Source organism: Hermetia illucens, chromosome 6, assembly GCF_905115235.1.
Source record: "Hermetia illucens chromosome 6, iHerIll2.2.curated.20191125, whole genome shotgun sequence".
Taxonomy (NCBI): domain Eukaryota; kingdom Metazoa; phylum Arthropoda; class Insecta; order Diptera; family Stratiomyidae; genus Hermetia; species Hermetia illucens.
The window spans coordinates 89,650,853-89,666,487 of record NC_051854.1 but is presented as its reverse complement, the minus strand read 5'-3'; the positions used below and the strand labels follow the sequence as shown (position 1 = coordinate 89,666,487).

Here is a 15,635-nt window from a genome sequence, read left to right as displayed (position 1 = left end):
CATTAAGTTGATGCGGACTTAAGACCCCCTTCATTTTCAAAACGAATAAATACAATCTGTTTTGGTTTTTTCTCGATAAGCCAATATGGAGCTTAAAATTTTCGACATACATGCAACCGTCAAGCTTGGTGGCGGGAATCAGTTGAATTGAAACGAAAATGTACATTAATGTGCTGTGCGTTAATTTATTACAAAACTTTCATCAAAAGCATAGAACAATCCTTTGTTTTCAAGTAGCATCTAGCATTTACTCGAACTCCAGGTCCATATATGACACATCTCCGAAAAAAAAATATTTCCGGACGGCATTGTGGGAAGCTAGGGACCAAATTTCTCCCCATGTGATTCAATACCCTTCCAATTCGATGTATTATTGTCTTACGTTACAACTGAAGCTCACATTTTTTAATGCCATAATTTTTCCTAATTCCATAATTTTTTACTGTCCGGATAGCTGAGCGGTAAGAACACAAGGCTGGCGTACGGAAGGCGGCGGTTTAAATCTCACTGGTGGCAGAGGAATTTGTATCGTGATTTGACGTCGGATACCAGTCGACTCAGCTGTGAATGAGTACCTGAGTCAAATCGGGGTAATAATCTCGAGCGAGCGCAATACTGACATTGCCTCCTATAGGGTTCTGTAACCCTGTAGGGTACCGTTACGGTCTTGAATGAAGTGCTCAAACGCCCTTCAAGGCCCTGATCCAATATGGATTGTTGCGCCGTCGATTCTAATTATAATTTTTCCCCTTCCGACAAAACAGCTAGCAATACAGTGCGCACACCAAGTCCCAAAAGAAACAATCATTATATTGGCAATTATTTATTACTCCTATTCACTATGTGTTTTGGAATGACGCTTAAGCCTACTACTATCTATAAACGACGCTCCGCAGTCACATTTGTACGGTCTGTGTCCTGTGTGAATTCGCTTGTGTATCCGAAGTTTGCCCGAGCAGTTGAAGCTTTTTCCGCAATCATCGCACTCGAACGGTCGCTCCTGCGTATGGGAACGAACGTGGATTTTATGTGAGTAATGCGTGCGAAACTTTTTCGAGCAATAGTCGCAGGAATAAGGTCGTTCGCCCGTATGAAAACGTATGTGAGACTTTAGATTCCCATTTTCTGCAAACGCCTTCCCACAGTGCGGACAAACGAAAGGCTTCTCGCCTGTATGGCAACGTTCGTGCGCCTTTAGGTTACCGCGCTGGTGGAAACCTTGGCTACAAAAGCGGCATTTGTATCGTTTCTGGTCCGAATGGATCCGCACATGGCTCCTCACACTGTAGCGATCTTTGAAGCGGGCAGTGCAACTCGGCTGGTTGCACCTGTACGGTCGCTCCTCCTCTTTGTGCTGAGATTCGTGCTCGTGGAGAAGTTCAATTGTTGCGAGCGTCACGAAACAATATTCGCATTGCCGTTCGCCGAGGTTCTTGTAGATATCTTGAAATAAAGCAAATTAAAGTGGAAGTTAGGAAATTGTTTGGATTCTTACCGTCGTCGGGATATTTTGGGACAGGGCCCCTCCTGTGCTTATCACGGGGCATTCGCTCGCTTTTCATATTGATGGAGTGGATTTGCGCCATGTGGCGGTGGAAGTTGCCCTTTTTCGTGAAAGTTTTATCACAAAGGTCGCATTTTATCTCTGTTTGATCGTCGAGTTCGTCAAATGGCTGATCATCAACTTCTTCCTCATTCTCATCCGAGGCGGCGATTGATTGGATCATCGAATAATTCTCGTCGTCAACATCTATTGATTGTAGACCTTTCCCTGCCTCTACCAGCTCCTCGAAGTCGTCGTTATCGTCGTCCAGTTTCTGGTCAAGAAGATAGTCCTCACTTGTCTCCTGATTCTCTTCGTCCGGAATTGTTGTCGAGATTTTTTCCTCATTCCCCTCGTACTGTAGTTCATATTTGGTCCTTGTTCCGGACGATGTTGGTATTTCGAACGATGTGCCTCCGATGTCGCCTAGGGTAGCCGCAACTGGAATCGAAATACGCTGTTTTGAAGCTGCTAGAACTGGTGTAGAACGAGCGCTACTCGCATTCGAATTACCTTCACTTCCAAAAACTTCGAACGTTTTGTTAGAAGAAGATCGATACAAACGCGACTGCTGACACTTCTGCTTGAAATTAAAGGCGATTTTGAGTTCGTCATAGCATGTGATGCACAAGTAGTCCTCTTGCTCCACCTGCATATAAACAAAATTGACGAGAAACAACAAACAAATAAAATAATATAAACAAAGTGCTAACCTTATGGCCGGTAACGAAATTTAGCATATAGTCCAAATTGTTGGGGTGCTCGAATATGTTTATCATACCAGGGTTTGTGACATTGCACACCACACATGTTGTCAACATCTTCCATTGATAAATACTTCCCAACTAGGCAGGATCAACATAAAATCACACTCAGAACTACCAAGCAAATATATCACAATCTGTCAAATGCAGGAAATAGTCGGTTTCAACTGAGAAGCCCATGTAAACATCTCCCTTCCAGCAGCAGCGCCACCAAGTTAGAACTTTTTGCAAGAAAAATTCGACGGTTAAAATTTCCAGCAGGTATCCTTTACTGAGCCCGTAATTTATTTATTTTGAAAATATATGGCTTATGAGAATCTTTATCTGTGGAAAGTAAAGAATTGCGACTCAACACCCTGGCTCAATCGTGTTATTGAGAAGGATAGCACAACATCTGATCGGTAGGGAAGCGACGACCGCTCCAAAATGGAAACAAGTTGGCAAGCCGGAAGCTTGACGCGTCAGGTGTAAAAGGTTTCCCTATGTTAGGAGCATAAGACAGCTCTCCATTGGCTGATAGCATCAATAAGGGATATTTAAATCGCTCAGTTCTGTTAAATTAAATATCACGGGTCAATGTAATCAGCCAAATTTCACGCAACCTGCATGAAGTGACATTCCACAACTGGTGTTCTTTGTGACCGACGTATCAATTAACGTTTAAAATCGAAAATTTACCACAATGTTGTCCGTCCTGTCGCTCTCTATGGCTTTGAGTGGTGGCCGATTATAAAAGACAATGAACGGCGTCTTGTGGTAATGGAGACGAAGATGTTACGTTGGACTAGTGGTGCGGCACGTTTTGATCACATCCGAAATGATATTCGCGATCAATATGGGGTTGCATCGATCGTGAAAAAACTGTGCGAGAAGCGCCTTCGATGGTATGGTCAAGAAGAAGAAGAATTGACTTGCCAAGATTGGTCTGAACATCAAAGTCGATGGTACGTGACCAAAAGGGCGGCCAAAACAATGGTGGCTTGATACACTGGATGGGGATTTACAAGCCTGGTGATTATATTTAGATCAGGCATTTGATAGAACCAAAAGGGGAAACCGATCACGGTTGTGAATGAGACAAAGGCTGAAGAAAAAGAAGAAGATGTGAAAAGCGACAAAGTTAAAAATTCTCTTGCCCTCTATTTTTTAAAAAGCGATTTAACTAAATAATTTGATGGAAAGCCCTGTATTGATAATAGTCAGACTCATACGCTTCACACTCGGAGTTTAATATTATTACTAAATGTGAAGAACTCGACTTACAACAGATACAAAAAAGTGGTGGGGAGAACTATGTAGATTCATCATGAATGGAATTTTAATATTTCACTCGAATGGCAATTATTCTCGTTAATTATGACGTGAGCATCTTATTTGTATGGGTTTGGATGGGTAAATTGGCTCAAAATTGCTAAGTTTGAACTGGTATACCTTTGGTGTTAAAGGCCAGATATCCATTAAATTTGGCATGAATATTCAAGATATTGCCTTCTATGCTGTTGCAAAATTTAACAATGAGTCCTTTCTCACTTTAAGTGTGTACATTTTGACTCCTTACGTACGCAATTCATGCGCAGTTCATGTCAAAACTAATATCAGCTTCGGAAAGTACTAACCGAGACCTTTCATTTGACTATATTCGGTGAAAAAACCTAACTTTATGTCTCTTGTTGTATGCTTGAAATTTCATAGTTCCCATGTGTCCACTAAATTTCGTTCGGATCGGTTCAGCCGTTTTTGAGAAAAATGCGTGTGACATATAGACAGGCAGACGGACAGTGAATCGATTTTACACAAAACTTTAAAAAGCAGGAGCAATGTTAAAATTATCGTTCGGTTAGGTTGCTATCATAAAACAAGAAACAATTTTTGAACACTTTCTTAATAGTCACATTCGCGACAACATTAAAATTGTGAAAAAGGTGTATCCAGACCTGCGGAATTTGGGTTGCAATATATGCTGCGTGCTTACTTATAGAGGCGACCCATGTGAAGAATCGCCCTCTTTATATTGCATCCTGGGATCTAGAGAAAGCGTCTGACTGTGTGTCACACAAATTTATCTGTAAGCACTGCGTCAACACCGGTTTTTCCCCAGATTCCTCCAAAAATTAGAAATTTCCCTGGCACCTAGACCCCACAACCTATATACCATTTTGAAGCTCAGACCCTCCACCAGCAGTAGTGATCACAAATTAGGCTCCTTTTTGCGAAACTCTCAATATTAACGGAGATATAAGCGTTTAAAGTTTTTCCCCAGATTCCTCCAAAAATCAGAAATTCTCCTGGCACCTAGACCCCACAACCTATATACCGTTTTGAAGCTCAGACCCTCTACCAGCAGTAGTGATCACAAATTAAGCTCCTTTTTGCGAAATTCTCAATATTAACGGAGATATAAGCGTTTAAAGTTTTTCCCCAGATTCCTCCAAAAATCAGAAATTCTCCTGGCACCTAGACCCCACAACCTATATACCGTTTTGAAGCTCAGACCCTCTACCAGCAGTAGTGATCACAAATTAGGCTCCTTTTTGCGAAACTCTCAATATTAACGGAGATATAAGCGTTTAAAGTTTTTCCCCAGATTCCTCCAAAAATCAGAAATTCTCCTGGCACCTAGACCCCACAACCTATATACCATTTTGAAGCTCAGACCCTCTACCAGTAGTGGTGATCCCAAATTAAGCTCCTTTTTGCGAAATTCTCAATATTAACGGAGATATAAGCGTTTAAAGTTTTTCCCCAGATTCCTCCAAAAATCAGAAATTCTCCTGGCACCTAGACCCCACAACCTATATACCGTTTTGAAGCTCAGACCCTCTACCACTAGTAGTGATCACAAATTAAGCTCCTTTTTGCGAAATTCTCAATATTAATGGAGATATAAGCGTTTAAAGTTTTTCCCCAGATTCCTCCAAAAATCAGAAATTCTCCTGGCACCTAGACCCCACAACCTACATACCGTTTTGAAGCTCAGACCCTCTACCAGCAGTAGTGATCACAAATTAGGCTCCTTTTTGCGAAATTCTCAATATTAACGGAGATATAAGTGTTTAAAGTTTTTCCCCAGATTCCTCCAAAAATCAGAAATTCTCCTGGCACCTAGACCCCACAACCTATATACCGTTTTGAAGCTCAGACCCTCTACCAGCAGTAGTGATCACAAATTAGGCTCCTTTTTGCGAAACTCTCAATATTAACGGAGATATAAGCGTTTAAAGTTTTTCCCCAGATTCCTCCAAAAATCAGAAATTCTCCTGGCACCTAGACCCCACAACCTATATACCGTTTTGAAGCTCAGACCCTCTACCACTAGTAGTGATCACAAATTAAGCTCCTTTTTGCGAAATTCTCAATATTAACGGAGATATAAGCGTTTAAAGTTTTTCCCCAGATTCCTCCAAAAATAAGAAATTCTCCTGGCACCTAGACCCCACAACCTATATACCGTTTTGAAGCTCAGACCCTCTACCACTAGTAGTGATCACAAATTAAGCTCCTTTTTGCGAAATTCTCAATATGAATGGAGATATAAGCGTTTAAAGTTTTTCCCCAGATTCCTCCAAAAATCAGAAATTCTCCTGGCACCTAGACCCCACAACCTATATACCGTTTTGAAGCTCAGACCCTCTACCAGCAGTAGTGATCACAAATTAGGCTCCTTTTTGCGAAATTCTCAATATTAACGGAGATATAAGCGTTTAAAGTTTTTCCCCAGATTCCTCCAAAAATCAGAAATTCTCCTGGCACCTAGACCCCACAACCTATATACCGTTTTGAAGCTCAGACCCTCTACCAGTAGTAGTGATCACAAATTAAGCTCCTTTTTGCGAAATTCTCAATATTAATGGAGATATAAGCGTTTAAAGTTTTTCCCCAGATTCCTCCAAAAATCAGAAATTCTCCTGGCACCTAGACCTCACAACCTATATACCGTTTTGAAGCTCAGACCCTCTACCAGCAGTAGTGATCACAAATTAAGCTCCGTTTTGCGAAATTCTCAATATTAACGGAGATATAAGCGTTTAAAGTTTTTCCCCAGATTCCTCCAAAAATCAGAAATTTTCCTCGCACCTAGACCCCACAACCTATATACCGTTTTGAAGCTCAGACCCTCTACCAGTAGTAGTGATCACAAATTAAGCTCCTTTTTGCGAAATTCTCAATATTAATGGAGATATAAGCGTTTAAAGTTTTTCCCCAGATTCCTCCAAAAATCAGAAATTCTCCTGGCACCTAGACCTCACAACCTATATACCGTTTTGAAGCTCAGACCCTCTACCAGCAGTAGTGATCACAAATTAAGCTCCGTTTTGCGAAATTCTCAATATTAACGGAGATATAAGCGTTTAAAGTTTTTCCCCAGATTCCTCCAAAAATCAGAAATTTTCCTCGCACCTAGACCCCACAACCTATATACCGTTTTGAAGCTCAGACCCTCTACCAGTAGTAGTGATCACAAATTAAGCTCCTTTTTGCGAAATTCTCAATATTAATGGAGATATAAGCGTTTAAAGTTTTTCCCCAGATTCCTCCAAAAATCAGAAATTCTCCTGGCACCTAGACCCCACAACCTATATACCGTTTTGAAGCTCAGACCCTCTACCAGCAGTAGTGATCACAAATTAGGCTCCTTTTTGCGAAATTCTCAATATTAACGGAGATATAAGCGTTTAAAGTTTTTCCCCAGATTCCTCCAAAAATCAGAAATTCTCCTGGCACCTAGACCCCACAACCTATATACCGTTTTGAAGCTCAGACCCTCTACCAGTAGTGGTGATCACAAATTAAGCTCCTTTTTGCGAAATTCTCAATATTAATGGAGATATAAGCGTTTAAAGTTTTTCCCCAGATTCCTCCAAAAATCAGAAATTCTCCTGGCACCTAGACCTCACAACCTATATACCGTTTTGAAGCTCAGACCCTCTACCAGCAGTAGTGATCACAAATTAAGCTCCGTTTTGCGAAATTCTCAATATTAACGGAGATATAAGCGTTTAAAGTTTTTCCCCAGATTCCTCCAAAAATCAGAAATTTTCCTCGCACCTAGACCCCACAACCTATATACCGTTTTGAAGCTCAGACCCTCTACCAGTAGTAGTGATCACAAATTAAGCTCCTTTTTGCGAAATTCTCAATATTAATGGAGATATAAGCGTTTAAAGTTTTTCCCCAGATTCCTCCAAAAATCAGAAATTCTCCTGGCACCTAGACCCCACAACCTATATACCATTTTGAAGCTCAGACCCTTTGCCAGCAGTAGTGATCACAAATTAAGCTCCTTTTTGCGAAATTCTCAATATTAACGGAGATATAAGCGTTTAAAGTTTTTCCCCAGATTCCTCCAAAAATTAGAAATTCTCCTGGCACCTAGACCCCACAACCTATATACCGTTTTGAAGCTCAGACCCTCTACCAGCAGTAGTGATCACAAATTAAGCTCCTTTTTGCGAAATTCTCAATATTAACTGGAGATATAAGCGTTTAAAGTTTTTCCCCAGATTCCTCCAAAAATCAGAAATTCTCCTGGCACCTAGACCCCACAACCTATATACCATTTTGAAGCTCAGACCCTCTACCAGTAGTAGTGATCACAAATTAAGCTCCTTTTTGCGAAATTCTCAATATTAACTGGAGATATAAGCGTTTAAAGTTTTTCCCCAGATTCCTCCAAAAATCAGAAATTCTCCTGGCACCTAGACCCCATAACCTATATACCATTTTGAAGCTCAGACCCTCTGCCAGCAGTAGTGATCACACATTAAGCTCCTTTTTGCGAAATTCTCAATATTAACGGAGATATAAGCGTTTAAAGTTTTTCCCCAGATTCCTCCAAAAATCAGAAATCTTCCTCGCACCTAGACCCCACAACCTATATACCATTGTGAAGCTCAGACCCTCTAGCAGTAGTGGTGATCCCAAATTAAGCTCCTTTTTGCGAAATTCTCAATATTAACGGAGATATAAGCGTTTAAAGTTTTTCCCCAGATTCCTCCAAAAATCAGAAATTTTCCTCGGCACCTAGACCCCACAACCTATATACCATTTTGAAGCTCAGACCCTCTACCAATAGTGGTGATCCCAAATTAAGCTCCTTTTTGCGAAATTCTCAATATTAACGGAGATATAAGCGTTTAAAGTTTTTCCCCAGATTCCTCCAAAAATCAGAAATCTTCCTCGCACCTAGACCCCACAACCTATATACCATTGTGAAGCTCAGACCCTCTACCAGTAGTGGTGATCCCAAATTAAGCTCCCTTTTCGCGAAATTCTCAATATTAACGGAGATATAAGCGTTTAAAGTTTTTCCCCAGATTCCTCCAAAAATCAGAAATTTTCCTCGCACCTAGACCCCACAACCTATATACCGTTTTGAAGCTCAGACCCTCTACCAGTAGTAGTGATCACAAATTAAGCTCCCTTTTCGCGAAATTCTCAATATTAACTGGAGATATAAGCGTTTAAAGTTTTTCCCCAGATTCCTCCAAAAATCAGAAATTCTCCTCGGCACCTAGACCCCACAACCTATATACCATTTTGAAGCTCAGACCCTCTACCAGTAGTAGTGATCACAAATTAAGCTCCTTTTTGCGAAATTCTCAATATTAACTGGAGATATAAGCGTTTAAAGTTTTTCCCCAGATTCCTCCAAAAATCAGAAATTTCTCCTGGCACCTAGACCCCATAACCTATATACCATTTTGAAGCTCAGACCCTCTGCCAGCAGTAGTGATCACACATTAAGCTCCTTTTTGCGAAATTCTCAATATTAACGGAGATATAAGCGTTTAAAGTTTTTCCCCAGATTCCTCCAAAAATCAGAAATCTTCCTCGCACCTAGACCCCACAACCTATATACCATTGTGAAGCTCAGACCCTCTAGCAGTAGTGGTGATCCCAAATTAAGCTCCTTTTTGCGAAATTCTCAATATTAACGGAGATATAAGCGTTTAAAGTTTTTCCCCAGATTCCTCCAAAAATCAGAAATTTTTCCTGGCACCTAGACCCCACAACCTATATACCATTTTGAAGCGCAGACCCTCTACCAATAGTGGTGATCCCAAATTAAGCTCCTTTTTGCGAAATTCTCAATATTAACGGAGATATAAGCGTTTAAAGTTTTTCCCCAGATTCCTCCAAAAATCAGAAATCTTCCTCGCACCTAGACCCCACAACCTATATACCATTGTGAAGCTCAGACCCTCTACCAGTAGTGGTGATCCCAAATTAAGCTCCTTTTCGCGAAATTCTCAATATTAACGGAGATATAAGCGTTTAAAGTTTTTCCCCAGATTCCTCCAAAAATCAGAAATTTTCCTCGCACCTAGACCCCACAACCTATATACCATTTTGAAGCTCAGACCCTCTACCAGTAGTAGTGATCACAAATTAAGCTCCTTTTTGCGAAATTCTCAATATTAACGGAGATATAAGCGTTTAAAGTTTTTCCCCAGATTCCTCCAAAAATCAGAAATTTTCCTCGCACCTAGACCCCACAACCTATATACCATTTTGAAGCTCAGACCCTCTACCAGCAGTAGTGATCACAAATTAAGCTCCTTTTTGCGAAATTCTCAATATTAACGGAGATATAAGCGTTTAAAGTTTTTCCCCAGATTCCTCCAAAAATCAGAAATTCTCCTGGCACCTAGACCCCACAACCTATATACCATTTTGAAGCTCAGACCCTCTACCAGCTAGTAGTGATCACAAATTAAGCTCCTTTTTGCGAAATTCTCAATATTAACGGAGATATAAGCGTTTAAAGTTTTTCCCCAGATTCCTCCAAAAATCAGAAATTCTCCTCCGCACCTAGACCCCACAACCTATATACCATTTTGAAGCTCAGACCCTCTACCAGTAGTAGTGATCACAAATTAAGCTCCTTTTTGCGAAATTCTCAATATTAACTGGAGATATAAGCGTTTAAAGTTTTTCCCCAGATTCCTCCAAAAATCAGAAATTTTCCTCGGCACCTAGACCCCACAACCTATATACCATTTTGAAGCTCAGACCCTCTACCAGCAGTAGTGATCACACATTAAGCTCCTTTTTGCGAAATTCTCAATATTAACGGAGATATAAGCGTTTAAAGTTTTTCCCCAGATTCCTCCAAAAATCAGAAATCTTCCTCGCACCTAGACCCCACAACCTATATACCATTGTGAAGCTCAGACCCTCTAGCAGTAGTGGTGATCCCAAATTAAGCTCCTTTTTGCGAAATTCTCAATATTAACGGAGATATAAGCGTTTAAAGTTTTTCCCCAGATTCCTCCAAAAATCAGAAATTTTTCCTCGCACCTAGACCCCACAACCTATATACCATTTTGAAGCTCAGACCCTCTACCAATAGTGGTGATCCCAAATTAAGCTCCTTTTTGCGAAATTCTCAATATTAACGGAGATATAAGCGTTTAAAGTTTTTCCCCAGATTCCTCCAAAAATCAGAAATCTTCCTCGCACCTAGACCCCACAACCTATATACCATTTTGAAGCTCAGACCCTCTACCAGTAGTGGTGATCCCAAATTAAGCTCCCTTTTCGCGAAATTCTCAATATTAACGGAGATATAAGCGTTTAAAGTTTTTCCCCAGATTCCTCCAAAAATCAGAAATTTTCCTCGCACCTAGACCCCACAACCTATATACCATTTTGAAGCTCAGACCCTCTACCAGTAGTGGTGATCCCAAATTAAGCTCCCTTTTCGCGAAATTCTCAATATTAACGGAGATATAAGCGTTTAAAGTTTTTCCCCAGATTCCTCCAAAAATCAGAAATTTTTCCTCGCACCTAGACCCCACAACCTATATACCATTTTGAAGCTCAGACCCTCTACCAATAGTGGTGATCCCAAATTAAGCTCCTTTTTGCGAAATTCTCAATATTAACGGAGATATAAGCGTTTAAAGTTTTTCCCCAGATTCCTCCAAAAATCAGAAATTTTCCTCGCACCTAGACCCCACAACCTATATACCATTTTGAAGCTCAGACCCTCTACCAGTAGTGGTGATCCCAAATTAAGCTCCTTTTTCGCGAAATTCTCAATATTAACGGAGATATAAGCGTTTAAAGTTTTTCCCCAGACTCCTCCAAAAATCAGAAATTTTCCTCGCACCTAGACCCCACAACCTATATACCATTTTGAAGCTCAGACCCTCTACCAGTAGTGGTGATCCCAAATTAAGCTCCTTTTCGCGAAATTCTCAATATTAACGGAGATATAAGCGTTTAAAGTTTTTCCCCAGATTCCTCCAAAAATCAGAAATTTTCCTCGGCACCTAGACCCCACAATCCTATATACCATTTTGAAGCTCAGACCCTCTACCAATAGTGGTGGATCCCAAATTAAGCTCCTTTTTGCGAAATTCTCAATATTAACGGAGATATAAGCGTTTAAAGTTTTTCCCCAGATTCCTCCAAAAATCAGAAATCTTCCTCGCACCTAGACCCCATAACCTATATACCATTTTGAAGCTCAGACCCTCTACCAGCAGTAGTGATCACACATTAAGCTCCTTTTTGCGAAATTCTCAATATTAACGGAGATATAAGCGTTTAAAGTTTTTCCCCGAGATTCCTTCAAAAATCAGAAATTCTCCTGGCACCTAGACCGCATAACCTATATACCGTTTTGAAGCTCAGACCCTCTACCAGTAGTAGTGATCACAAATTAAGCTCCTTTTTGCGAAATTCTCAACTATTAACGGAGATATAAGCGTTTAAAGTTTTTCCCCAGATTCCTCCAAAAATCAGAAATCTTCCTCGCACCTAGACCCCACAACCTATATACCATTGTGAAGCTCAGACCCTCTAGCAGTAGTGGTGATCCCAAATTAAGCTCCTTTTTGCGAAATTCTCAATATTAACGGAGATATAAGCGTTTAAAGTTTTTCCCCAGATTCCTCCAAAAATCAGAAATTTTCCTCGCACCTAGACCCCACAACCTATATACCATTTTGAAGCTCAGACCCTCTACCAATAGTGGTGATCCCAAATTAAGCTCCTTTTTCGCGAAATTCTCAATATTAACGGAGATATAAGCGTTTAAAGTTTTTCCCCAGATTCCTCCAAAAATCAGAAATTTTCCTCGCACCTAGACCCCACAACCTATATACCATTTTGAAGCTCAGACCCTCTACCAGTAGTGGTGATCCCAAATTAAGCTCCCTTTTGCGAAATTCTCAATATTAACGGAGATATAAGCGTTTAAAGTTTTTCCCCAGATTCCTCCAAAAATCAGAAATTTTCCTCGCACCTAGACCCCACAACCTATATACCATTTTGAAGCTCAGACCCTCTACCAATAGTGGTGATCCCAAATTAAGCTCCTTTTTGCGAAATTCTCAATATTAACGGAGATATAAGCGTTTAAAGTTTTTCCCCAGATTCCTCCAAAAATCAGAAATTTTCCTCGCACCTAGACCCCACAACCTATATACCATTTTGAAGCTCAGACCCTCTACCAGTAGTAGTGATCACAAATTAAGCTCCTTTTTGCGAAATTCTCAATATTAACGGAGATATAAGCGTTTAAAGTTTTTCCCCAGATTCCTCCAAAAATCAGAAATTTTCCTCGCACCTAGACCCCACAACCTATATACCATTTTGAAGCTCAGACCCTCTACCAGTAGTGGTGATCCCAAATTAAGCTCCTTTTTGCGAAATTCTCAATATTAACGGAGATATAAGCGTTTAAAGTTTTTCCCCAGATTCCTCCAAAAATCAGAAATTTTCCTCGCACCTAGACCCCACAACCTATATACCATTTTGAAGCTCAGACCCTCTACCAGTAGTGGTGATCCCAAATTAAGCTCCTTTTTGCGAAATTCTCAATATTAACGGAGATATAAGCGTTTAAAGTTTTTCCCCAGATTCCTCCAAAAATCAGAAATTTTCCTCGCACCTAGACCCCACAACCTATATACCATTTTGAAGCTCAGACCCTCTACCAGTAGTGGTGATCCCAAATTAAGCTCCTTTTTGCGAAATTCTCAATATTAACGGAGATATAAGCGTTTAAAGTTTTTCCCCAGATTCCTCCAAAAATCAGAAATTTTCCTCGCACCTAGACCCCACAACCTATATACCATTTTGAAGCTCAGACCCTCTACCAGTAGTGGTGATCCCAAATTAAGCTCCTTTTTGCGAAATTCTCAATATTAACGGAGATATAAGCGTTTAAAGTTTTTCCCCAGATTCCTCCAAAAATCAGAAATTTTCCTCGCACCTAGACCCCACAACCTATATACCATTTTGAAGCTCAGACCCTCTACCAATAGTGGTGATCCCAAATTAAGCTCCTTTTTGCGAAATTCTCAATATTAACGGAGATATAAGCGTTTAAAGTTTTTCCCCAGATTCCTCCAAAAATCAGAAATTTCCTCGCACCTAGACCCCACAACCTATATACCATTTTGAAGCTCAGACCCTCTACCAGTAGTGGTGATCCCAAATTAAGCTCCTTTTTGCGAAATTCTCAATATTAACGGAGATATAAGCGTTTAAAGTTTTTCCCCAGATTCCTCCAAAAATCAGAAATTTTTCCTCGCACCTAGACCCCACAACCTATATACCATTTTGAAGCTCAGACCCTCTACCAGTAGTAGTGATCACAAATTAAGCTCCTTTTTGCGAAATTCTCAATATTAACGGAGATATAAGCGTTTAAAGTTTTTCCCCAGATTCCTCCAAAAATCAGAAATTTTCCTCGCACCTAGACCCCACAACCTATATACCATTTTGAAGCTCAGACCCTCTACCAGTAGTGGTGATCCCAAATTAAGCTCCTTTTTGCGAAATTCTCAATATTAACGGAGATATAAGCGTTTAAAGTTTTTCCCCAGATTCCTCCAAAAATCAGAAATTTTCCTCGCACCTAGACCCCACAACCTATATACCATTTTGAAGCTCAGACCCTCTACCAGCTAGTAGTGATCACAAATTAAGCTCCTTTTTGCGAAATTCTCAATATTAACGGAGATATAAGCGTTTAAAGTTTTTCCCCAGATTCCTCCAAAAATCAGAAATTTTCCTCGCACCTAGACCCCACAACCTATATACCATTTTGAAGCTCAGACCCTCTACCAGTAGTAGTGATCCCAAATTAAGCTCCTTTTTGCGAAATTCTCAATATTAACGGAGATATAAGCGTTTAAAGTTTTTCCCCAGATTCCTCCAAAAATCAGAAATTTTCCTCGCACCTAGACCCCACAACCTATATACCATTTTGAAGCTCAGACCCTCTACCAGTAGTAGTGATCCCAAATTAAGCTCCTTTTTGCGAAATTCTCAATATTAACGGAGATATAAGCGTTTAAAGTTTTTCCCCAGATTCCTCCAAAAATCAGAAATTTTCCTCGCACCTAGACCCCACAACCTATATACCATTTTGAAGCTCAGACCCTCTACCAGTAGTAGTGATCACAAATTAAGCTCCTTTTTGCGAAATTCTCAATATTAACGGAGATATAAGCGTTTAAAGTTTTTCCCCAGATTCCTCCAAAAATCAGAAATTTTCCTCGCACCTAGACCCCACAACCTATATACCATTTTGAAGCTCAGACCCTCTACCAGTAGTGGTGATCCCAAATTAAGCTCCTTTTTGCGAAATTCTCAATATTAACGGAGATATAAGCGTTTAAAGTTTTTCCCCAGATTCCTCCAAAAATCAGAAATTTTCCTCGCACCTAGACCCCACAACCTATATACCATTTTGAAGCTCAGACCCTCTACCAGTAGTGGTGATCCCAAATTAAGCTCCTTTTTGCGAAATTCTCAATATTAACGGAGATATAAGCGTTTAAAGTTTTTCCCCAGATTCCTCCAAAAATCAGAAATTTTCCTCGCACCTAGACCCCACAACCTATATACCATTTTGAAGCTCAGACCCTCTACCAGTAGTAGTGATCACAAATTAAGCTCCTTTTTGCGAAATTCTCAATATTAACGGAGATATAAGCGTTTAAAGTTTTTCCCCAGATTCCTCCAAAAATCAGAAATTTTCCTCGCACCTAGACCCCACAACCTATATACCATTTTGAAGCTCAGACCCTCTACCAGTAGTGGTGATCCCAAATTAAGCTCCTTTTTGCGAAATTCTCAATATTAACGGAGATATAAGCGTTTAAAGTTTTTCCCCAGATTCCTCCAAAAATCAGAAATTTCCTCGCACCTAGACCCCACAACCTATATACCATTTTGAAGCTCAGACCCTCTACCAGTAGTAGTGATCACAAATTAAGCTCCTTTTTGCGAAATTCTCAATATTAACGGAGATATAAGCGTTTAAAGTTTTTCCCCAGATTCCTCCAAAAATCAGAAATTTTCCT

The 15,635-nt window shown here is 40.2% G+C and overlaps 1 protein-coding gene across 1 annotated transcript; it reads right to left on the bottom strand.

The window, feature by feature from the left end:
- Positions 1-817: 817 nt before the first annotated feature.
- Positions 818-2,443, bottom strand: LOC119660426 (zinc finger protein 782-like). Its single transcript, XM_038068974.1, has 4 exons — positions 2,257-2,443; positions 2,057-2,192; positions 1,496-1,984; positions 818-1,443 (listed from the first exon to the last, which is right to left on the bottom strand). Exons 1-4 carry the CDS (start codon positions 2,362-2,364, stop codon positions 833-835), a joined length of 1,344 nt encoding a protein of 447 aa, XP_037924902.1. The 5' UTR covers positions 2,365-2,443; the 3' UTR covers positions 818-832.
- Positions 2,444-15,635: the final 13,192 nt, after the last annotated feature.

What these genes read in the sequence shown, in the direction of transcription:
- LOC119660426 (XM_038068974.1), bottom strand. Translation starts at nt 2,364, where the DNA reads ATGTTGACAACATGTGTGGTGTGCAATGTCACAAACCCTGGTATGATA. An exon ending in CGAAGTTTTTGGAAGTGAAG is followed by an intron (nt 1,985 to 2,056) that starts GTAATTCGAATG and finishes TTTCGATTCCAG; the next exon opens with TTGCGGCTACCCTAGGCGAC. An exon ending in CCCAAAATATCCCGACGACG is followed by an intron (nt 1,444 to 1,495) that starts GTAAGAATCCAA and finishes CTTTATTTCAAG; the next exon opens with ATATCTACAAGAACCTCGGC.